The 24,645-nt window shown below is 37.4% G+C and overlaps 1 protein-coding gene and 1 pseudogene across 1 annotated transcript; one reads left to right on the top strand and one right to left on the bottom strand.

Annotated features, from left to right (window-relative positions):
• Positions 1–4,101: 4,101 nt before the first annotated feature.
• tgm1l3 (transglutaminase 1 like 3) lies at positions 4,102–9,408 on the top strand. The gene is made up of 13 exons (XM_058763801.1): positions 4,102–4,465; positions 4,557–4,748; positions 5,144–5,395; positions 5,844–5,962; positions 6,133–6,240; positions 6,354–6,531; positions 6,619–6,757; positions 7,186–7,378; positions 7,524–7,677; positions 7,758–8,042; positions 8,472–8,632; positions 8,838–8,974; positions 9,084–9,408. The coding sequence occupies exons 1-13, from the start codon at positions 4,102–4,104 to the stop codon at positions 9,226–9,228; spliced, it is 2,427 nt and encodes an 808-aa protein (XP_058619784.1). The 3' UTR covers positions 9,229–9,408.
• A 6,251-nt stretch (positions 9,409–15,659) lies between these two features.
• On the bottom strand, positions 15,660–20,421 carry LOC131532279 (protein-glutamine gamma-glutamyltransferase K-like; annotated as a pseudogene).
• Between the last annotated feature and the right edge of the window lie 4,224 nt (positions 20,422–24,645).

Raw genomic sequence — 24,645 nt, 5'->3', positions numbered from 1 at the left:
ATTCATATTGTTGGATAATGCAGGCTTTAACCTGGCCAAGAGATGGAGGAGAGGTTGAGAGCCCAGCGGTTGAGAGGGGCCCAGAACAATGTTCGTTTGGGGGCCTGACCACCCCCCACTGAATGTGATTTTGAGGGGCCCCATAGCAAGATCAGTGCAAGATCCTGTCAATGGCACTGAGTGCAATCATGGTTTCAGGCCCATCCACAGTTTATCACCTTATATTTACCCCCATTTCCTTACTGTAACCTGACTGAAGAATGTTTCTCCACATGGAGGTCAAAGGTTTTCCACCCTCACAAACAAGTCTCTCTTCTCCAGGCCATAGATGATGCGTACAATGACATCACAGGGGGAGACCAATGTCAGGCCTGTATTTGCCATACCAGAAGATTTTTCCCAGATGTTTAGCTAATGAAAACATCCATTATGATGTGGATGAGAACCTGTGGCCAAGTCCACAAGACAGGGTTGATAAAAACACAAAAGTGCAGTGAGGAACACTCCCGTTGACATTTTACTGTAGGCCTACTGTAGTTTTTCTCTTATCTTTTAATCAAATTTTTTTTCACACAATTACATAAAGTTTTTTTGAAAAACCTGTTGGGAGTTGATTATTTCATCAATAATTTTCAAATTTTGTTTAATGATTCCAGTGTCTGTACTTTTCTCTCTAGTCTATTACAGTGGTGTATGAATGTGTAGAACCACATTGAAAGCTGCATCATGTGTTTTGAACAACTATATTTAATGATAGTACTAAAACTATACAGTGAAACTATGGGTATCTTGTGTGTGGGTGATCTAAAGTAATGTTCCTATGGTATTTCATAATAAATGAGAATGCTTCTGCAAATGCAAGGCTTATTTAAAGATATGAACGCAATATGCATAGTTTTGAACATTGGCCAGACTGTGTTACAAATAATGACTGTTTTGAGTTTTGTGTCTAGAGTTTTGAAAAATGAAATGAAGGTTTTATTATTAGTGCAAAAATGATTGTAAAAAACTGTAAGCAGTTGAAAAAATTTACTGGAATTGAGAACTGCTGCTCTAAAAAATACAATTTGCAAATTCTACTATAAAAACTTGATTACTTAATGTATGCATGTACTTATGAACAGATATATGACCAGTAAATTAATCAATAAGCTCCACCATTTACAACTAAATATAATTTATATATTATATATACAGTCAGTGTATATATGAGACACTTTACTGACCTAATTAGTGCCATTAGTATCCAAACTGAATCATTTACTGAGAAAGTTATTTAATCTGTAATTCTCATTCCCGTAAAAACTGTAACAACATCATTTTCCTATCCTGCCTAAGCTTCAAAGTGCGAGAACTACCCACAGGAGGAGACACAAATGAGCTTGCATGTCCAGTAAGTTTACTTTCTAGCAATGCTTGAATTCGTTCACCCAAAAATTAAAATACTGTCATACTGATTCTGTAGGACTTAGTTTCTTGTGGGTGAACTATCGCTCTGAGCTCATATGACAAGCTTTCATCAAACTGAGCATGTAGATTTGTTCACTGAATATAGGCTATAATGCAAAATTAGGGCTTTGACACAAAGATTAGGGTCAAGTTGTATGGGAAGCATAGTGATCTGATCTGATAAATATAGTCATTCACTGGGAAAATGAGATGTTGCTGCAGAGGCAAATGGAAATTAAAACCTGCAGGATAATTGTGCTTAATAGCTATTAATTAAGTCCAGATCAAAAAATCAAGGAAGGTTAGATTTATCATTCATACAAAACGGTTACCTCCATTAATGGTTAATTTACTCAAATGCATGTGTCCAACCCCTGATCAGAAATTATGCAAATTACGCAAACAAGAAATAGAGACTGAACACATTCAGTAATTTGACTGATGGCATAGCATTATCGCTAAACCTAACACTTACAGTAGGAGTTTTTCTTTTTGTTTGTTCTGCTGATTCTTGTTTGATGATTATAATGTAAATTACACTTAATCTAACATTATAATTCCTACCTTTTATGCTTTGTGATTTATTTGTGATGTCATTTTGGGGACAGTTTGGATGATGGCGGTTATGTGGCAGTTATGAAACTTAGAATTAAACAGTTTACACACCTGTGGCATGTCTGTCCAATTTCCAAAAAACTGAGTTTGGGTGTGAGAATTACAGTTAGCTGACCAACTGTCACGTCCTCTGTCGTGTGTGTCATGTGTTCCCGCCTCTTGTTTCCATATTTGGTCTTGTTCCTGTCCTTGTTAAGTGTGATTTATTAGTTAAGTCTTGTCCAGCCGTGTTTCGTCTAATTATCAGTGATTGTCATGTGTATTTAGTTCCTGCCTGTTTAGTTAGTTTTTGTCTGGTCTACTCGTTATTCCCCGGTGTTCCTGTCTGTGTCAACCTTGCCTTGCCTTGTCTTGCCCTGATGTCCTCATTAAAGACTATTATTTTGAAGTTTATCCTCGTCTCCGTGTTCCTCGTTCCTCCCTGCTGTGTGCACCGTGACACCAACACGGAAATAAATGATTTTGCCAACATTAAGATTGATATAAAATATATCTTTTAGATGTTTTGCATGTCACACTGCATAGTACTAAACATTTATAAATGTATTTAATTAATATTATTATTATTTTAATATTATTAGAGTATGTTTTACAAGAAAATACTATTTTAATGTTTAATTCAATGTGTTACTTGCCCTTTCCTTGTAATTAATTGTGAAACTTATTAGCAATTTCTGAGTAAAACGTTTTTCTACACCACAGATTAAAAGGGTAAATAAAGTATGTCTTATTTACTTACTGTTAAATAAAAATTAAAAAAGGCCTTTTACTTAAATGCATGCAGTTACATAAATATACAAATATAAATTAAGCGGATATATGTACATGTGTGTGTGTGTGTGTGTGTGTGTGTGTGGCTTTAAACAACATAAACTTGACTTATTTTGTTAGATTTATATTTCAACAAGAAAAATCAATTTTCATATTTTCCTGTTTAAGGATATTTCGATATTTGTACTGGAAGAGAAGACAACAATACAAAAATTAAACGTTTTATTAACTTCATTCAGTATGAAGTCCCAATATGTAGGGTGGTGAATTTGAAAAAGGCTGTTTTCATTTGTTTACATAATGACTTTGCTATTATTCAGAGGTGTAAGAAGTACTCAAAAATGATCATTGGTTCTCACATCAGGCACGCACGTTTGAGCTTCCGTTTACCATATTTGATGTGCATAAGATAAAATAAAAATGTAATGTACTTTTCCAGATGAAATAAAACTGTAAGGAGTAAAAAGTACTGTGTAATCAAGTGAAAATACAAGTAGTCAGTTTAAATTGTAATTGAATAAAGTACAAATCCCACAATATAATACTTAAGTACAGTAATCAAGTAAAATTACTCAAGTATTTTACACCTCTGCTGTTATTCTAAAATGTAGAAAACAGTAATAAAGAATGAGTAGGTGTGTCTAAACAGCTATTGTATATTTATTATATTCCATTGGTAAACGTGCTTATGTGCTCCTTTATGCTGGAATTGCTCAATTACAGCTCTGCCTGTGATTATACTTATATCAATTATCTATCAGAACAATTATACTAAGCTGTAAATTTGCACCATTACAGCTTGTTTGTAAATTAACCTATGTGATTCATCTAAAATATTTTCATGGGACAATGAAATAGTGTAGGCACACAAATTATGTGGATGGGTGGGGAATGAAGTGAATATATACCAGACTAAAATGCAGAGAAGTGTCACAACACAAGAAGCCGTGGTTCCAGCCAGACTCGCTTTGTTTAAGTAATTTGAGTTTAACTCAATTGTTACTCTGTTACCAAACGGGGATAAAAACCTCTTCAGATTCAACATCACACCGGAGCAAGAACCACAAACATGTAAGTAATCAGCTAAAAACTATCAAATACACTTTCACAGTCATTTGAAAATTGAACTGTATGCAGTTAATATACTCAGTGCAAATTTATATATTCTGATTTAGAGGAAAAAGGCTTTGAAATGTATGAATGTTTAACTACTTAAATGACAACTAATATCACTCTCATTCTTTCTCTTTTTTTGCACCCCACAGCATGTCTATCGTAAAGTATGGCAACTTCTGCAACATCGGCCGTTTCCCAGGCATTAAATTAGAGTCGGACAGTTTCTGGAGCGGGTCTGGCTGTGTGCCGGTTTACAGTAACCCCTGCGTGAAACCTTTTGTTGATCCTTGTGTGAATCCCTGCGTGAAACCTGTCATCAACCCTTGCGTGAAACCTGTCATCAATCCTTGCGTGAAACCTGTAGTCAATCCTTGTGTGGTTCCTTCTGTCAACCCATGCAACAACCCTTGCGCCATCCCTTGCGACTATGTGAAGCCGCGCTGTGATTATGACTGCAAGGAAGTTGTCCTCAAGGACTGTGCGGATGACTGCCAGGTTGTGCGCACCTGCGAAGGTAAGAGTTGTAGATCTTTGGCCTGAGCTACATTTTGGGGAATTTGTCCATTAAAGCTCCTAATTGATTTACTCTCCTTTGTTTTTCTCAGATTTAGTTCTGCAGGTTCGTTGTGTTGACCTGATGAAATTCTGGAAGTGTCAGAATCGTCAGGAGCATCACACCAGTTGTTTCCGCAGTGATCACCTCATTGTCCGTAGAGGACAGTGTTTCCAGATGTGGATTGAGCTTTCCCGTCCATTCAATCCGAAATGTGACCAACTTCACCTGGAGCTGAAACTTGGTCAGTTGATCAGTTGCCATCTTGTGCTGATTTGACTCTAAGACCCTTGCTGTTATTTCCAGTGTTTTTTTTTTTTTTATATCATATTTTTATATTTTCTGTTTTAATTTTAATTTTAGGTAAAGTAGTTTAGGTTTTAGTAATTCTGATGTGTCTTTATCAATTTTATAACTTTTTATATGTCTATTATTATTATTTATTGCAGTTTTTGTTTTTTTGTTATTTTACTTCAGATTAGACTAAACAAAAATTAGAAATGCAACCTTGACAACTAAACTGAAATAAAATAAATTATTTTTATTTTATTTTATTTTAAGTAATAAGAAGGTTTTTAATAGTCTAGTTTTAGTTTATTATATTAACCATGGTTATGTCTTGTTGTTTTTATTTCACAGGTAATGTTCCATCAATTTGCAATGGCACTCTGGTGATTGTTCCATTAGTGGATGAATTCAAGAAATGCCGTTGGGAGGCCAAGATTGTCGAACGGGTACAAAACCGAATCAAACTGTGTGTGTACTCCCTTCCAACTGCTTGCATTGGACGATACAGCCTCACCATTGTGACTTGTGGCCCGAAGGGCAGGGCCACTTCGTTCTGCAACCCTTGCAATGACATTTACATGCTGTTCAACCCCTGGTGTAAAGGTACGTATGAAGAAGGAGAAAATACAATATATATTAGACTTTTGAACCACATCGCAATGTTCCTTCTTAACTTCTGAAAGTCCATGCAGAAGCATGTTTTGCAAAATGCTAAAGATTTAAATCAGTCCCACATGTAAATGTATTTTTAGCATAAAAACTTTCACACAGAAACAAGATAAAATCTGCATCATAGAATGGTACAGAGATTTCAAGTTCACAGAAGCAATTTTGGAATTACATAAAAAAACCCCCAAAAAAAACAAACAATGGTTTTGTTCTTGTGATCTTGATTGTTATCTAAAAGAAAGCATGTTTCTCAAATTTCTTTGTGAAGAATGACACTGGATGCTTCTGCTCAGATTAAGATGCTTGCTTCTGCTCCAAACAAAAATTATAAGGAACATTTATTATAATCAGTAAGTTATGAAACGCTCTCTCTCTTTACTAGATGACTCTGTGTATCTGGATGAAGAGGCCCAGAGAGTTGAGTATGTGCTGAATGACGCAGGAAAAATCTACTATGGAACTAAACGTCAGATCGCTTCCAGAACCTGGAACTTCGGTCAAGTAAGATCCAAACTTTTTATTAATGCATGTCAAAATAAGAAAAGAGGATTTGCAGTGGAATATATTTGATCTGAAGTGCTGGAATACACAATCATTTTCGTTTTTTATTAACCACAGAACTTACACACTGCATGGCAAGCATCTTAGTATATAATTTCTCTCATTCTTAGTTTGATGAAGGAGTTTTGGCTGCATGTTTCTATGTGTTGGAGAAGAGTGGTGGCCTTTGCACTGGATGGGGAGATCCTGTTAACGTGGTGAGAGTGATATCTGCCATGGTGAGTCTCGACTTTTCTTTCATTGGCATGTCATAAAACCTAATAAACATTCATCAAGACTTGATGTTTGGCAAGAGAACAGATAATCATTTTTGACTGTCTCACTTTCACAGATTAATGCCAATGATGACTGTGGTGTGCTGGTGGGTAACTGGTCAAACTGCTATGGAGATGGAACTGCTCCGACATCCTGGTGCGGCAGCAGTGCCATCCTGAAACAGTACCACAAATGTGGAGGAATACCTGTCAAATATGGACAGAGCTTGGCCTTCGCTGGAGTCACCAACACACGTAAGAGTTCCTGCAGACTGGACAAGGAGAAAAAGTTAAGAAAGCGATTGTAGATGTAATGCACTTATATTCTTCTCTTTCTCGTAGTGTTGAGGTGCTTTGGCATTCCTGCTCGTCCAGTCACAAACTTCTGTTCTGCTCATGACACTGATGTGTCTATGACAGTAGACGTTTTTCTTGATGAGAACTATGATCTGATCGATAATTTGAACCGTGATTCAATCTGGTAAGATTCTGTAGAAACCTCTTTCATTATGTACTGTAACATCACCTTTAGTGTCTGCTATAGTACCATCATGGGATATGCATAAAAGGTTGTCTTTTTGCAAAAAAACAAACAAAAAAAAACAAATTAAAATTAAATAAATATTAAAAATGAAAATTTTTGCCTCTCCTTTTTCAAACTGTCCAAGATTATCACCAATTTGGTGATAATTGTTTTGAAGAGCACCACCTGTTGGTGAGAACATTTAAACGGACTAAACGTACACTGAATATTTTTTTACAGTTTTTACAATTATTAGGTTCACGCAAATAGCGTCAATATTTGCAGGCAAGTGGGAATTATCCAATGTACACACATTGTTTCTCTGTCTCCTCTTCTATCTTTGAATCCATTCACAAAGATCATGTTTCTTTTTCACTTCCATGTAGGAACTACCACGTGTGGAATGAGGCCTGGATGACACGAACTGATCTGCCATGTGGTTTCGGAGGTTGGCAGGTGGTTGATTCCACTCCTCAGGAAACCAGCCAGGGATTCTTCCGCTGCGGCCCCACCTCTGTTGCTGCAGTTCGCAGTGGGCAGGTCTGCCTCAAGTATGACACACCCTTCGTTTTTGCAGAGGTATGAAAATGCTATGTAATTTGAGCATTAAGCATATACTGTAGGTTATTGCAGTTATTCCTGAAACTTGAATCTTTTTCTCAAATTCTCACATACACACCACTTATGGAAATATATTATGAGCAATTAACTATTCCTGCTCTAGGTGAACAGTGATGTAGTCTTCTGGCAGCGGACAGCTTGTGGAACATTCGATGTGGTCCATGTTGACAAGAACGCAGTTGGTCACTGCATCAGCACAAAGGCTGTTGGCTCAGACAAACGTGTGGATATCACACACCACTACAAACACCCTGAAGGTGAAAAGTCACACATATCACTTAAAGACTCTTTCACTCTGAATAGTTGTAAATTTACCTCCACTTTCAACATCCGTCAGGTTCGGAGGAGGAACGCCATGCTGTGGAAACGGCCCTTCGTCATGGCTGCAGGAGATGCGTGTACCCACTGCCCTGCGCTGAGGACGTATTCTGTGATATCACCATGAAGGGTGATGGACCATGTGTGGGCAAGGATGCCATGCTCTGCATCTCTCTGAAGAACAAATGCAGCTCACCCCGTAGCATCACCCTCCACAGCCAGGTGTCTGCCACATACTACACCGGAGTCCACAAGGCCTTGGTGAAGAAGGACCAGACATGCTTTGAGCTCAAGGCCAGTGAAAGTAAGAAAAAAATATTCAGAGCTTGAGACACAAACATGCCAAAATTCATTAAAATCCACTGCAAAACTGATTTTGAACAAAATCGTATAAGCCTTTCAAGACTGATCTACGATGAGTTCTATTTGCTCCGTATGCTTCTGTAGAAAAAAAAAGAAGAAAATAATTCAAAAAATGATTCTCTTCATAAAAGATAAATTGCTAGCTTTCATCCAAAGATGAAAAGAAGACTGTAAAGAACCTTTTATGGAATGGAAAGGTTCCATGGATGTTAGTTTATTCATGGAACCATCAATGCCAATAAAGAACCTTTATTTTTAAGAGTGTAAAGACTCAGTATAGACTAAATTTAAATAGTATAATACAAATTGTTCTGATATGGCAGGGATGAGGATGTTTAGCATTCATTGTTTATCTCTTGTTCATTTTTAGCCAAGGTTCTGGAGTGGTGCCTGCGATATGAGGATTATAAGAAACACCTTGTGAATCATTCAACCATGATGCTCACTGTCGCTGGACGGGTCACTCAAACCAAGCAAATTGTGGCCAAACGCTTCAACTTTAGACTGTGCACTTCAGATCTTGTTATTACTGTGAGTTTGAAAAACCTGAAAGCTATACTTCACCAGCTGGTATTTATGGATGAAACTCTCACCCAGTTTAGTGAAATCATTTAGTCCTAGGCCTAGAAATGAATGAAGAACAACTGATTATTAGCTGGGTGTGGAAAATGGAGTCCATTTCATAACTATTGGTAACGTGAATGGTGTTAATGCAGATTGTGATTTTCCCTTTCAGCCTGGATGTGACTGTGTGGTGGGCAAAGAAGTGCCAGTAAAAATCACATTCCAGAACCCACTGCCCTGCGTGCTGAAGAACGCAGTTTTCCGTATCGAGGGACTGGGAATGAAACACTGCAGATCGATTAACTATGGGTAGGAAATTAATCTGATTAACTCACTATTAAACTATACAAAATAGCAGGACTGCTGTTCATTTTAATTGGTATATAATTAAATGTCTTACTTTCCATCTATTTCTCAGTGAAATCGCAAGCCTGGCCACAGTGAACCTGACTGAGACATTTATTCCTAAGTGTCCCGGCCCTTACAAACTTCTGGCTTCGCTTGATTGTCCTCAGCTGACTCAGGTGCATGGATTCGCTGACGTTGTTGTCAAAGAAAAGTGAAGCAGCTCTCAAATAAGTGGAGGAGTAGTAAGCTTTCAGTATGCTTTTCACATGGATTGATTTGCAGAGTTAAAGAAGGGAATTTTAGTTATGCAATCTTTAGTAAAGGGTGAACCAAAGGGTACATTTAATCTTGGGATCTTGCTTTTAGAGGACGATTTAGGCCAGACATTGTTTTTATGGGAGTAATATTTTGGAATATGCGATAAATTTGTAGTTTCACATTTTTAAGAGAGATTGCAAATATTGAACTATTCTGATCATTCACAACTTCAGCGGTTTCATTTCATGTAGTCAACCTAACCAAATGACTGTGTTGTTGTGTTCAATGATTTATTCACTCCTTTTAGCTGCACTGATAATTTGTCCTCCCTGTTGCATCAATAAAAGTTATTCATTTGCAGTACTATTTGCAGTGTATTTGTGATGTGTAACTATGAATCTGTGGATGAAATGATCATGACGTCATACAACAACACTATGATTCTAATTAGGCTGTTGAGCATTACAATATAGATAGATTAATGTTTATGAGGTGATGCTTAGTGATTTTTTAACAAAGTTTAAACTTCATTCAGTAAGTCAGTTCTTTGAACATGTAACATGTTTTTGAAAACACACCATCACATGACTAATGCACACTATTGCACACAAACCGTGAGAAATGTGGCATAATATAGAGAGAAAACAGTAAAAATCCCAGAGGTGGAATAACAGATGTGGAATAAACGTGCTAATTTAGTGGCATCAAAAGCTAAAATTTACCTTACAGAAGAAAATAATTAAATAAAATAATAAAGAAATAATCTGTCCAAAATGCATTTGAAACATATGCTGAATATGTATGCAAATATATTTTTGATTAAAATTTCATATACCAAAATATATTTAAAATGTATTTCAGGAAAATACATTGATAAAATACACACAATGTTTAGGCTTTATTCATCATTTTATTTTTATTCCAATGTGTTATATGTTTAGACGTATTACAGTATAGACAACGAACAAAGATTTTCTTCAATTGTGACGTGTGCATGTGTGTATGATATTATATTTTTAAATGTTTTAAACATTTTTCTATTTTCTAAACATTCATATTTTTAAATATATTGGTAGAATATATATATATATATAAACTAAATATACATTGAAAAATATTTTAATATATATTTGGCATTTTTTGTGAATTCACACACACACACACACACACTCACTAAAAATAGTTGGGTTAAAAATGACCCAACAGATAACCCAATGGTGGGTTACTATAGCACCTACCTAATGTTGGGTTATTTTAACCCAATGGATTGGGTAATAAGTTTTAACCAATGCATTGGGTTATAAAATAACTAATTTGTTGGGTTATTTGGCCAAAATGTTTTAAAATGCTTTAACCATCCTGGTATTATTATTATTATTATCATCATCATCATCATCATCATTATTGCTATGTAAATAAATAATAATGGACAGCATACAAATATGGAAAATGCTTTATTTCCATTACATTAAAAGTTGCAAATACTTCTATTAAATTAAATGACTGGTTGAAATTGTGTTATTTCCTTATCACATTAGGTTATATGCAATTGTTTCAGTTTACAAGATAAATATAAATTCACAAACAAACAAACAAACAGAACAAAGCTAGTACAGACAATGCAATTACAGTTGCAACAGGTTTGGGATACTCAATGTTCAAAATGTAAAATAATTTAAAGCATGTATCAACTGCTTGTAAAAAAGACGGCCTTGCTTCAGTGCCATTTCTCCCACAATAATGAAGGCTTGATTATGAGGGAATTGCCTTGGTTGCTCCTCCTCCTCCAAATACAGAATGAATTTAAGAATTTTCTAAGCCATGGTAGCAGTTTTTCATTTGATTTCTTACTGTTGTAATAATGGATTAATGTCTGTTATATATCAATTTGATTAGCCGTGTGTTACAAGAGTTGTGTTTGTATCATTGTAGACAGGTGTGTGAATTTTTGAACTCTTTCTGCATGTTACATTGTTAAACTAGTGGGTGGTAATGTGAGTGTATCAATGACACACTGAATGAAATTTTAGTTATGTAAAAGCTATATCACTCGTAATCGTGCGGTTAGACTCTATATCAGCAGGCTGTGGTTATCTGTGGCCTCATACATGATCTAGAGTCTAATGCCAAATTCACACTATAAAGATGGCACAAAAGCACTTCTGAAAGTGGCATTTATGTGTCTTTACAATACTGTTTAATGCCTCTCAGGGCATAAATGCCTTTACAGAATTACAAGTGCATACTCAGATTATGAAACGGGTCAGAGCTGGAATTTAGTTTACCTTTTATGCTGCATTGCATCTATACAGAGAATTTTGAGCTGGCACAAGCAGCCTTAAAGGAGAAGTCCACTTCCAGAATACAAATTAAGTACAAAGAAATTACGTTTATTGAGGAAAACAATCCTGGTTTAACGTCTCATCCGAAGGACGGTGCTTTTTACAGTATAGTGTCCCAGTCACTGTACTGGGGTGTTAGGACCCACACAGACCACAGGATGAGCACCCCCTGCTGGCCTCACTAACACCTCTTCCAGCAGCAACCTAGTTTTCCCAGGAGGTCTCCCATCCAGGTACTGACCAGGCTTCAGTGGGCAACCCGTCTTGGGCTACAGGGTGATATGGCTTTAAAGGGGCTTAACGGGTTCTTTGTACAGCAGTGGTGCTATATAGCACCCCCGCTGTACAAAGAACCCGTTAAGCCCCTTTAAAGGTTCTTTACGAGCCAGGTTTAGCACCATTTTTGTTGAAGAAATACAATGAAATATGGCACCTCTTATGGTTCTACATAGCACCATTTGACAAAGGTGCTGTATAGCACCTTTAAAGATATGGTGATGACAAGCCAAGAACCACTTTTAGTGCTATATAGCACCTTTTTTTTTTTTTTAAGAGTGTATTTTACTTAAAACTGCAGGCTGTACGTTTTGCCTCTTTGTCGCCATCTCAGTTTGAAATCCTGCAATTGCAGCTTTTTGCGGAATTATCTTGCTTGCATGGGTTGTGAGTTGGCACGGCTATGGAAGCAAATAAGAGACATAACTATTTGAAATTTAACAGCCACTGAATACCTAGTTTTGAAATATTTTATTTTGAAAAACATTTATCTGAATTCATTTGCTCTGAATTCACCCCTTTGAAATTATTTTACTTTGGAAACCATGTATCTGAATTTATTTGTTTCGAATTTACCTCTCAAAACCTGAATTTCGATGAATATTTTTCAATGCTCACAAATTCAGATTCAAAAAAAAAAAAAAAAAAAAAACAACTTACAGAATTTCAGATAAAATAGATTCAGGTTGATCAAATTTGATTGCTCAAATTCAGATCTCAAATTTCAAGTTAGTATTTTTCAAAGAAAACAGTCTAATTCGACTGCTCAAATTCAGATCGAAAAATTCAAGTTAAATATTCACATGGTAACATCCGGGCTACCCAGGATAGGAAAAACGATCACGACGATCATGTGTGCAAGGTATACAGTAGGTGGCGGTAATACTCCTAAGCAGTGAACGGCCATGAAACGGAAAGAAGAAGAGCAGCATGACGACCTGTCCGTCATGATCTAAGAAGTAAAGATGTAAAGAACCTGTAAAGATGACTTCCAGGGAAAACGAAGGCGCCCCGGTAAGTTTGCCGTTTATGTACAATCGGACTCAGGGCTTGACAGAACAGAAGTATGTTGTTGCTAATTATGTTTGGAACACATATGCTATATAGCTATGGTTTGTGTGACTCGTCTCCCTATGTAAGTTAAGTCAGCTAAACAACACGTTATAGCTAGCAAGATAACTTTAGAGCTCAACGGTGGCCGCCCACTTTTTGGCTGAAAGCTACATTAACGTTTATAAAAAGGGTTAAGCCTGGAACCAAGCCAAGAGCTCCGAGATGAATCTTGACAATAAAACATTTGATTTGGCGCCGCATATTTTTTTTTTTTAAACGGCAAAAAAAAAAAAAAAAAAAGATTTCAATGGTAGAAGCTCACAGATAGACTGGGAGCCATCAATGTAGATGGATACGGTTAAAAGAGTCATCACAAAGTATAACGTAACAGCGGGGTATTTGTGTGATATAAACAGCTGTTTATGCAGATTACACTTTGGGTTACTTTTTAAACAGTTAGTTATAGAAATTGTTAAATTCATTAAGGTTATTATTAAGACTCTCTTTGCACACCTGTATATAGGACAGGAAGAGTAGATAACTGCACACTCTTCACACACAGCTTTATTAATAGTATTTTTTCATACCTTTTTGACATTTCACCAGGGTATATGGTGTTATGGTATTTCTGTTCAAGAAACTGCTTTATTTGTTACATAACAGAGCTACTATGATACATTTATTGAATACTAAACATTCTATTAATTTTCTAAATTATTTTCCATTGTTTGTAGCAACCTATCATTTGATCCATTTTGTTTAATCCACAGCGTCACCTGATGAATTGACTGACCTGTTGAAATTCTGGACAGGGTGGGAGATTATGCCAAGGAATAACCTATCCATTGAGGTGGTTAAAGGCAGCTTCCCAACAGCCTCCACCTGTTTTGAGACCCTGCGAATCCCAGGACATTACAAGGACTATGCATCCTTTAAAAATGACATCCTGGCTTGTATTGGCACTTGCCAAACAGGATTTGGTCTTGTGTAGGGACAAAGCAGTGGTGAATAACGTTACGGTTACTGAATAACGCTAATGTTACTGAATAACGTTAATGTTAAATGTTTAAATGATTGCATATTAATATGCTAAATTACGAATACAAAGTTCATTATGTTTTTTGATGGACAGTTATATTAATTGGCATGCAACCTGCAAGCAATGTAGCAACTTCAAAGTTAATGTCCTTTTAAAAAAAGTTAAATGTTATTTTAGTTACGTACAAATGCAGTTAAGCACAGAAATATTTGGATGAAGTATATTTTGTTGCCGCTGCTTTTCTCAGATTGCTTCATCAGTATTTGTCTGCGAGGTTCTTATAATAAATGTATCATTGTGTTCATGACAGATCCGTCAGTGTTTTCATTACAAAAAAAATCATCAGTGATTGACATTTATTGTTTCAGATTAGAATGATGGAAACTCATAGATTAACTCATATGATGCCTGTTTTATTTCACTGTGCTTAACATCTTATGCAGAAATGCATCTGTCTCCAGAATGAATGTTCAATGCCTAGAACAAATCCACTATAACCTTTGTTGCTTTTGCAAACATGCTTTTCCAATCTTTGGTACCAAATAACTTCTATAAAGACATGACACTGATCATCTTAACAACCATCTGTGCTTTTAAGGGTCATTTGACTGCAATTTAGCAACAGTTTTCAGTCTGATTAACTTCATAACATCCTAAATATGAAAATAGTGCATGTTTAATCCTCCGGTTATTCAAGGAAAATGTGTATATTGTGATGCAGGGTCAGTTTGATCTTCAGTGGTAATAGCACATTTTGCAATGGATGTCTGTCAAAGTGATGACTTGTCAATTGAATAAGAGTCATATACGGTAGGTCACTACAACTCATGTACTGATTAATTTGTGGGGCGTTTGCTCAAATAGACACATTAGCAGCTGCTGCCAGTCTTACAAAGGGTTTTTATTGCCAGTTCAATTAAGTTGTTCACATCTGTACAGTATAAAGGCCCGTTCATAAAACTCAAATGCATTTTAGGCATTTCTTGTAATTGTTTTATGTCTTGTAAATGTTGGTAGTTAGCTTGCCCTGATCTGACACACTATGGAAAAAAGAGTTTCAAACAACAGAAACAAGGGGGGCATGTGTGTGTCTTTCAGGTTTCAGATAGAACATGCTCACAAAATTGAACAGCAGCAACATAGATATCACAGCCAAAGGACTGGGTTGCAGCTCTTGGGTCAACAACCGCTCTTAAAGCTGCCATTTGTTCATCAGTCAGTGGGCTTTCTGTGTCTGGGACGATGACACTGGAGTAGCCATCAGCAGTAAGTCCACTGTTTTCCCACTCAATGTGAGGAATATCCACACAAAACAGAGCAGTGGGATATGAGGGACCGATGCACTTTCGTTTGAAAATACTACCGGGATACTACGGACACAAAGCTTAATGCTGATCAGTAAAGTATTCCTTTGAGGCCAGCCTTTGGTAAGGGAGTATTGACATACGTGCAATATCTTCATAACTAATGTTTGCAAGCACAAATGTAGGGATTTACACTATTGAAAGCATTCAAGTTGTACATTTGGTACATACCTCCATATTTTCTGGGCCTTGAATTGGGTGATGGATTCGGCCCAGCTCCCACAGCTGATTAGGGGTCATATGGCCTTCTGTTCTTATTGGATGATTGTCCCAGCCACTGCGGAAAGTGTCCAGGGAATCTTGCAGCCGTGGCAGGAACACAATGGCAACAGAGGAGGTGTGTAGCATTGGTGATGTTGAGGAAGCCCTCTTCTTCAAGGTAGTGGAGAACAACATAGTAGATGTTTGTGACAGCTACCCACAGGTCTCTCCAAAGCCTCTCGATTCTGGAAAATAGTGAAGTTCAATAGGAACCTTTAAACTTAATGTACAGAGAAAATTCATCAGATTGTTCAATGCATAGTTGTGTTTTTCTTTGTTTAGCGGACTTAACTTACATAGGGAGACGAGTCACACAAACCATAGCTATATAGCATATGTGTTCCAAACATAATTAAATTTCAAATAGTTATGTCTCTTATTTGCTTCCATACACGGCTCCAGCCCGGATGAATCTAATGTTTTGAGGTGAATGTGTGGCTGTCAGTCACTGCACCAGTGTGGATATTTACTGTACTTCACAATCACAGATTCTAGCCTATGTCTTGGAATATATGACCCAAATAAGAATTTTCACCATACATTGCCATCTGAACAAGTAACAAGTCTTCCACGTTTGTTCTGACCAAATGAGGAAAAAAAACACTACCGTAAATCGCACTACCAATGGTGATTCAATCTAAAGATCGTTTAGCTCATATCACATAAAACTGTGCAAATTATTGCTATTGTTATACTTTATTCTCAAATTATTAATGTTAACAACATCAGCATTGTGTGACTATGAGTATAGTGTGTATTAGCGTGTAGATTTCAATTTCTGTACAGTCTAATCTAATTGTCATGCAATTCGAATTTCATATTAAGAAATTCTTTTAACCCAAAAAGCAAATTATGCTCCCTTCGAACTGGTTTTGTTTAAAATACAAATCTTGTTTAATCCCAGGCTATCTGTAATCAGAAGCACATTTAAAACGGGAATATAATTTAATTTCATTCAAATGTGTTTCATAAACACAATCCTTTCTGGATCACAATCCGCCATCAAAATTATACATTTAATTATTCTAGCTGCTGTGAGAAAAGGCTAAACGATTCGCCACCTGCAGGATCCTCGCATGCGATAGCCTAGCACCCGGGGCAGCTTCTTTAATGTTTACAGACGTGACGTAATGACGCAGTGATCAAATTAGAAAACATTATTATAAGCTACCCATTGTGAATCGGGCTAAAGTAAGGCGATAGTTTTGAACACTGGGTGGTTATGTACTTGCTCAAATATTGATTTCAGATCATTTTTAACCAAAAAAAGGTTACGGACTGCAGCTTTAATAAAGAAAAATGACTAATCAAGAGAATGAGAAATGCTAATATTTGAAGAACATGTTTCAAAGACCACAGTCAAGCTGTTTGCAAATCATTCATGTAAAATGCACATTAGAAAGTTGAACTGTTACAGGTAGTCTACAGAACTTTCTTTCCAATAAAACTTTCCTTTGTTTTAGTTATTTGTTTGGTTTAACAGTGCTGTTTGACTACAATGTTGGTGAATCCATGCACCTGAGTGAGCTGAGGACAATTGAATGAGGCCAGGAGTTTCTGTGGGCCGTGAAACTTGGGAATAAACTTCTCAGTCAGGCACACTGTGGCATGCCCTGCAATGTCACTGTGAAAGAAAGGAGGATTATTCAATACTATTTAAACATTTTTAAATGTTTTGTTTTAAATATTTTTAAATTACAGAATGAAGCAACAATCATGATTAATTAATTGAGCAGTTAAATTAATTTTACCCATAGTTGACAACTCTGGCATGCTGCAGTCCAAGTCCCACAAAGCGGAATACAGTGTTCTTCAGGACACAAGGCAGTGGATTCTGTTAAGTGATTTTGACTGGCACTTCTTGACCCAATACAGCATCACACACAGGCTGAGAAGAACCATATACAAGACGCAATTTAGCACTAAATGATTTCAATCAATCAATAAATTAAACAGTTGAACTGTAATTTTAAACTCAGTGATAAGGTCTGGTGTGCGCAGTCTGAAGCTGTACTGGGTGGCCAGAACCTGCTTAGTCTGAGTCACATGTCCAAAGAGGTTGAGCATGAGTGAGGCGTGATCCACCAGGTGTTCCTTATACTCGTCATAACTCAGGGTCCAATCCAGAGGTCTGCTTAATGTGGGAAAAAGTGACATACTGAATGAATATTCATGCTTTCATTACAAGATTCTTTACCCATAAGCTACACTATACCAATTGGGTGGTCTCATCTATTGCAACTCTTACAAAACTTTATCATTTCTCACATTCAGAGGGCTTGAGCTCAATGCATGTCTGGTCTCTCTTCAGGAAGGTCTTCCTGACTCCGGTGTAGTACATGGCTGCAGCCTGGCTGTAGAAGGTGATGCTACGATGTGAGCTGCATTTGTTTTTTAGATTGATGTAAAGCACGGCATCTTTGCCCACACATGGTCCATCACCTTTCAGGCTGACTTCACAGACAACATCCTCAGCACAGGGCAGTGGGTATGCACATCTCTTGGAGCCATGACGAACAGCTGTTTCCAAAGCTGTGCACTTCTCAGAATAACCTGATCAACGAAAGTAGAAGGAAAATTTAGAGAGGGATGAATCACAGGAGAGACGCCAAACTTCATAATTTGTACAAGCACCATGGTTCAAAGTGTTGGGAGCTGAACCAGATGTTTTATTAGTAATGCTGTGGTTTTTACCAAGTGGGTGTTTGTAGAGGTTTGTGATGTCTATACGTTGATCTGAGCCAACAGCCTTGGTGCTGATGCAGTGACCTACTACATCCTTTTCAACGTGGACAACACCAAATGTTCCATTGCTTTTCTTTTGCCAGTAAACTTTATCATTGTTCACCTAGAACACACAGAGACAAACATGAATCAAGTCATTACATGTTAATCTCTGTATGATAGAATGCTAAATTAAAGGAATTAGCATACTTCAGCAAAAAGGAAGGGCACATCATGCTTCAGGAATACCTGCCCACTGCTGCACCAGGATGTCGGAGCAGTTCCATCTCCATAGCAGTTTGACCAGTTACCCGCCAGCACACCACAGTCTTTGTTGGCAATAACCTGATGAAAGTAAATATTTTATTTTGAATGCAGCAAGTTTCATGCAGAAGTACTGCACTAGAAGAGAACAAATCAGACCTTTTTAAAGTCTTTCCAACATGAAATTATGGTGCTGATAAGAAGAAAATAAACTCACCATGTCAGACACCACTCTGGAAATGTTAATGGGGTTTCCCCATCCTGAGCCAGGTGTACAGCTTTTCTCCAACACAAACATACATGCAGGCAAGATTCCCTCCTCAAACTAAAAATCAGACAGAGTAGAAAGAAAATTAGAGACTCAAAATCAGTCATGCTCTTTTGTGCATGAAAATGTTATATAGTAAAGGTTGTTCTGTGAAATTATATTTCAGATGCCTTATCCAGAAGTAACCTCAGCTGGGTTCCAGCACTTTTAATGCACACTCATGCCTACATACTAAAAAAAGATGTGATAGAACATTTTGTGCCATTTTCTTGTCACACCATTCCCATTGAAATCAGTGGATTCACAATGTAACTGATGTGTAGGTACTTTAGTAATAAATGAGTGAAAGTCTGGCTCTTACTTGCAGTCATCTGATAAAGAGAACATTGCACTTTAAATGGAAAAGCTTCATTAAGTTTTAATAGTGCTCACTTTACTCATTCTATTACATTTTCATATTTAGGTTTTACCTTTACACCAGGGGTTGAACAACATGTAAATTTCATTTTCAGGAACACAAGGTAAAGTGAATCTGCCTCCTGGACAGTGTGTCACGACACTGAGCTGGTATCGTCCAACGCAAGCAGTCGGAACATAGTGCACAGACAGTTTGATTCGGTTTTGTTCTTGTTCCACAATCTTTGCCCCCCAGCAGTCTTTCTTGAATTCTTCCACTATTGGAATGATCACATAAGTGCCGTCCCGGATGGATGGGATATGACCTGTAAAACACACAGAAGAACAAGCGATTCCAGTGAGGGTGAAATGCTGGATCAGCTCCTCACATGTTCCTCCTCTACATACTGTACCTGTATGTCCTCTGTTGTCATGGGTCATATAGAAACTAACCTAGTTTGAGCTCCAGGTGAAACTTGTCACAACTGGGATTGAAAGGATGGCACAGATCAAACCACATATTGAAACACTGTCCTCTGCGGACGATGAGACGATCATCAAGGAAACAATGTGTGTGATGCTCCTGACAATTCTGTCCGGTCCTGTATTTGAGAAGGTCAACTTTACACACCCGGAGGACAGCATCTGAGAAAATTAAAAGGCAGAAAACAGGTAATTAATTATCAAACAGATCATTCACTGAATTATTATGAGTGAGAATAATTCCCATCATGCAAAATCTATGACTCTTACCTTTGCCTTCACAAACTCGCTCGCTTGTGCAATCATCCACGCATTCCTTGATGACGACTTCTTTAGTCTCATAATCACAGCGCAGAGTGACAAAGCCGCAAGGATTAGCGTATGGAGTAGCACATGGAGTAGTGCAAGGAGTAAAATATTGAGTAGCGTATGTAGTAGCAAATGGAGTAGTGCATGGATTTACACAAGGATTTGCACACGGGTTCACGCAAAGTTACATATGGGTTTATGTAAACATTTGCCCAAGGGTTACCAGATAGGTTTGTGCAAGGGTTAGCACATGGGTTATTGTAAACCGGTGCATAGCATGCTCCTTTCCAGCGGTTCTCTGACTGCAGTTTAATACGTGGGAAACGGCCGACGGTGCAGAGGTTTTTGTATGGGTTGTTGAAAAAAGGCATCCTGTGCCAAAAGGAAAGAAGATTGTGAAGCATGAATAAAAAAATTTCAACATTATCAGTTTGGTCATGCACAAGTTCAGATGGATCATTCATAGTTTAGCTTTTCCCCAGAATATTCCTTCTCAAGCTACATTTATTAGACAGCAAGGCAAGTCATCTTAATGTTTTTCTTGTTGTGGCTTATTAAAATTCCATAAAAGCAATGAATATGTGCACGGTAAAACCAGATAACAGGCATGAGATAATATCAAAGTTGATTACTTACTTGTTTTTAGTCCTTGTTGTTAACAAGTAAATTAAGTGAGGAGTTAATTTGCTGAAGCAAGTGAGCAGTAAGTCCTACTTTAACCAGCTCCTCTTTCCACTGCAGCCCTGGATGTATATATACAGTGGGGCAAAAAAGTATTTAGTCAGCCACCAATTGTGCAAGTTCTCCCACTTAAAAAGATGAGAGAGGCCTGTAATTTTCATCATAGGCATACCTCAACTATGAGAGACAAAATGAGAAAAATAAAAATCCAGAAAAATCACATTGTAGGATTTTTAAAGAATTTATTTGCAAATTATGGTGGAAAATAAGTATTTGGTCAATAACAAAATTTCATCTCAATACTTTGTTATATACCCTTTGTTGGCAATGACAGAGGTCAAACGTTTTCTGTAAGTCTTCACAAGGTTTTCACACACTGTTGCTGGTATTTTGGCCCATTCCTCCATGCACCTCCTCTAGAGCAGTAATGTTTTGGGGCTGTCGCTGGGCAACACGGACTCCAAAGATTTTCGATGGGGTTGAGATCTGGAGACTGGCTAGGCCACTCCAGGACCTTGAAATGCTTCTTACGAAGCCACTCCTTCGTTGCCCGGGCGGTGTGTTTGGGATCATTGTCATGCTGAAAGACCCAGCCATGTTTCATCTTCAATGCCCTTGCTGATGGAAGGATGTTTTCACACAAAATTTCACAATACATGGCCCCATTCATTCTTTCGTTTACACAGATCAGTCGTCCTGGTCCCTTTACAGAAAAACAGCCCCAAAGCATGATGTTTCCACCCCCATGCTTCACAGTAGGTATGGTGTTCTTTGGATGCAACTCAGCATTCTTTCTCCTCCAAACACGACAAGTTGAGTTTTTACCAAAAAGTTCTATTTTGGTTTCATCTGATTCTCCCAATCCTCTTCTGGATCATCAAATGCTCTCTAGCAAACTTCAAACGGGCCCGGACATGTACTGGCTTAAGCAGGGGGACATGTCTGGCACTGCAGGATTTGAGTCCCTGGCGGCGCAGTGTGTCCCAGCTCTCTGCAGGTCATTCACTAGGTCCCCCCGTGTGGTTCTGGGATTTTTGCTCACAGTTCTTGTGATCATTTTGACCCCACAGGGTGAGATCTTGCGTGGAGCCCCAAATTGAGGGAGATTATCAGTGGTCTTGTATGTCTTCCATTTTCTAATAATTGCTCCCACAGTTGATTTCTTCACACCAAGCTGCTTACCTATTGCAGATTCAGTCTTCCCAGCCTGGTGCAGGTCTACAATTTTGTTTCTGGTGTCCTTTGACAGCTCTTTGGTCTTTGTCCATGGTGGAGTTTGGAGTTGGACTGTTTGAGGTTGTGAACAGGTGTCTTTTATACTGATAACGAGTTCAAACAGATGCCATTAATACAGGTAACGAGTGGAGGACAGAGGAGCCTCTTAAAGAAGAAGTTACAGGTCTGTGAGAGCCAGAAATCTTGCTTGTTTGTAGGTGACCAAATACTTATTTTACCGAGGAATTTACCAAATAATTCTTTAAAAATCCTACAATGTGATTTTCTGGATTTTTTTTTTCTAATTTTGTCTCTCATAGTTGAGGTATACCTATGATGAAAATTACAGGCCTCTCTCATCTTTTTAAGTGGGAGAACTTGCACAATTGGTGGCTGACTAAATACTTTTTTGCCCCACTGTACTTCATGTTCATCTCCACCCCGTCTGCATCTTCTGTGAGCAAGAAGAAAGGATTTTGGGTGAGTGACATATGTTAATTTGAATGCTCTGTTTCAGGGAATTAAGTCAAATTAATGTCTTAGTTTAATTGTTGTGGACTGATAGAGATGTAATTGAGTAATTCCAGAGTAAGGAGAAAAAGCTTATTTATAATGATTTATAATGATTTTTTTTTAACATATATTGTAAAAGATAAAAAGTATATTTAATTAACCTGATGTTATATAATTTATTATTTCTGTATATTTCTATAATTTTAGAGAGTTTCACTAATTTATAGGTTTTGTGTAAATTAAATTAAATTGCATTGTGATTTGTATAGAAAAATGTTATTTGTACTAAGGTACAAATTGATCACAGAACCAAAGCTAAATTAATTTCAGTTATCTTTTTATTTTTTAATTATATACATTTAAACAGACATGATGTTTTTGGAAAATTAGCTCGTTAATTGCAAAAACATTACCATCTGCTACCTAAAGTTTTAAAATCTTTCTTTTGCAAAACAGTAATAGCCTAGTTTTTACTAGTGCACCTCATTTTTTAGGGCACATACAGTACATTGCTTTGCAACTGTCATGCAGTTTCCGAGTTTCAAATATTTATCAAAATGCATAGCAACAATAAAAATTAAATATGACACATTTGGTGAGACAGTGTTATACGTGGCATTAATTAGGGCAGTAGAGCAGATTAACTCCTCTTGAACGGCTAACTGGACATATGAGCCATCATCACTATACAACCCGAATTCCAGAAATGTTGGGACATTTTTTAAAATTTGAATAAAATGAAAACTAGAAGAATTTCAAATCACATGAGCCAATATTTTATTCACAATAGAATATAGATAACATAAATGTTTAAACTGAGAAAGTTTAAAGTTTTATGCACAAAATGAGCTCATTTCAAATCTGATGCCTGCTACAGGTCTCAAAATAGTTGGGACGGGGGCATGTTTACCATGGTGTAGCATCTCCTCTTCTTTTCAAAACAGTTTGAAGACATCTGGGCATCGAAGTTATGAGTTTTGGTGTTGGAATTTGGTCCCATTCTTGCCTGATATAGGTTTCCAGCTGCTGAAGAGTTTGTGGTTGTCTTTGATGTATTTTTCGTTTAATGATGCGCCAAATGTTCTCTATAGGTGAAAAATCTGGACTGCAGGCAGGCCAGTTCAGCACCCGTACTCTTCTACTACGAAGCCATGCTGTTGTAATAGCTGCAGTATGTGGTTTTGCATTGTCCTGCGGAAATACACAAGGCCTTCCCTGAAATAAACGTTGTCTGGAGGGGAGCATGTGTTGCTCTAAAACCTTTATATACCTTTCAGCATTCATAGTGCTTTCCAAAATATGCAAGCTGCCCATACCATATGCACTTATGCACCCCCATACCATCAGAGATGCTGGCTTTTTGAACACGCTGGAAGGTCTCCCTTCTCTTTAGCCTGGAGGACACGCCGCCTGTGATTTCCAACAAGAATGTCAAATTTGGACTCGTCTGACCATAGAACACTTTTCCACTTTGAAACAGTCCATTTTAAATGAGCCTTGGCCCACAGGACACGACGGCACTTCTGAACCATGTTCACATATGGCTTCCTTTTTGCATGATAGAGCTTTAGTTGGCATCTGCAGAATGGTTTCTGGAAGTATTCCTGGGCCCATTTAGTAATGTCAATGACAGAATCATGCAGATGAGTGATGCAATGTCGTCGGAGGGCCCGAAGACCACGGGCATCCAACAAAGGTCTTCGGCCTTGTCCCTTATGCACAGAGATTTCTCCAGTTTCTCTGAATCTTTTAATGATGTTATGCACAGTAGATGATGAGAGTTGCAAAGCCTTTGCAATTTGAGGTTGAGGAACGTTGTTTTTAAATTATTCCACAATCTTTTTATGCACTCTTTCACAGATTGGAGAGCCTCTGCCCATCTTTACTTCTGAGAGACTCTGCCTCTCTAAGACATCCCTTTTATAGCAAATCATGTTACAGACCTGGAGCCAGTTGCATAAACTGTTTAGACTAGTCTTAAAAAATTAGTCGTCTATTTTTTTTTTTCAGTTATGAAAAGGTAGATTGGTCTTATTTGTATTGAAAAAAGTAAGAATGATTACCCCTTGGCAACTGCTAGTTAGTTAAACTAGTTCTTAAGACTTAACAGCGTGGCTAAGTTTATGCAACTGGCCCCTGATGTCAGTTAACTTAATTAGTTGCTAGATGTTCTCCCAGCTGAATCT

This window comes from Onychostoma macrolepis, chromosome 23 (assembly GCF_012432095.1).
Source record: "Onychostoma macrolepis isolate SWU-2019 chromosome 23, ASM1243209v1, whole genome shotgun sequence".
Lineage (NCBI taxonomy): Eukaryota > Metazoa > Chordata > Actinopteri > Cypriniformes > Cyprinidae > Onychostoma > Onychostoma macrolepis.
The sequence above is the reverse complement of the archived record's forward strand: the minus strand, read 5'-3'. Positions and strand labels throughout refer to the sequence as shown.

Excerpts from the sequence above, each read along its gene's own strand:
- tgm1l3 (XM_058763801.1), top strand. The coding sequence starts at position 4,102 with ATGTCTATCGTAAAGTATGGCAACTTCTGCAACATCGGCCGTTTCCCA. Across the intron at positions 6,532-6,618 it reads CGCTGGAGTCACCAACACAC|TGTTGAGGTGCTTTGGCATT; the intron begins GTAAGAGTTCCT and ends TCTTTCTCGTAG. Across the intron at positions 8,975-9,083 it reads TGCAGATCGATTAACTATGG|TGAAATCGCAAGCCTGGCCA; the intron begins GTAGGAAATTAA and ends TCTATTTCTCAG.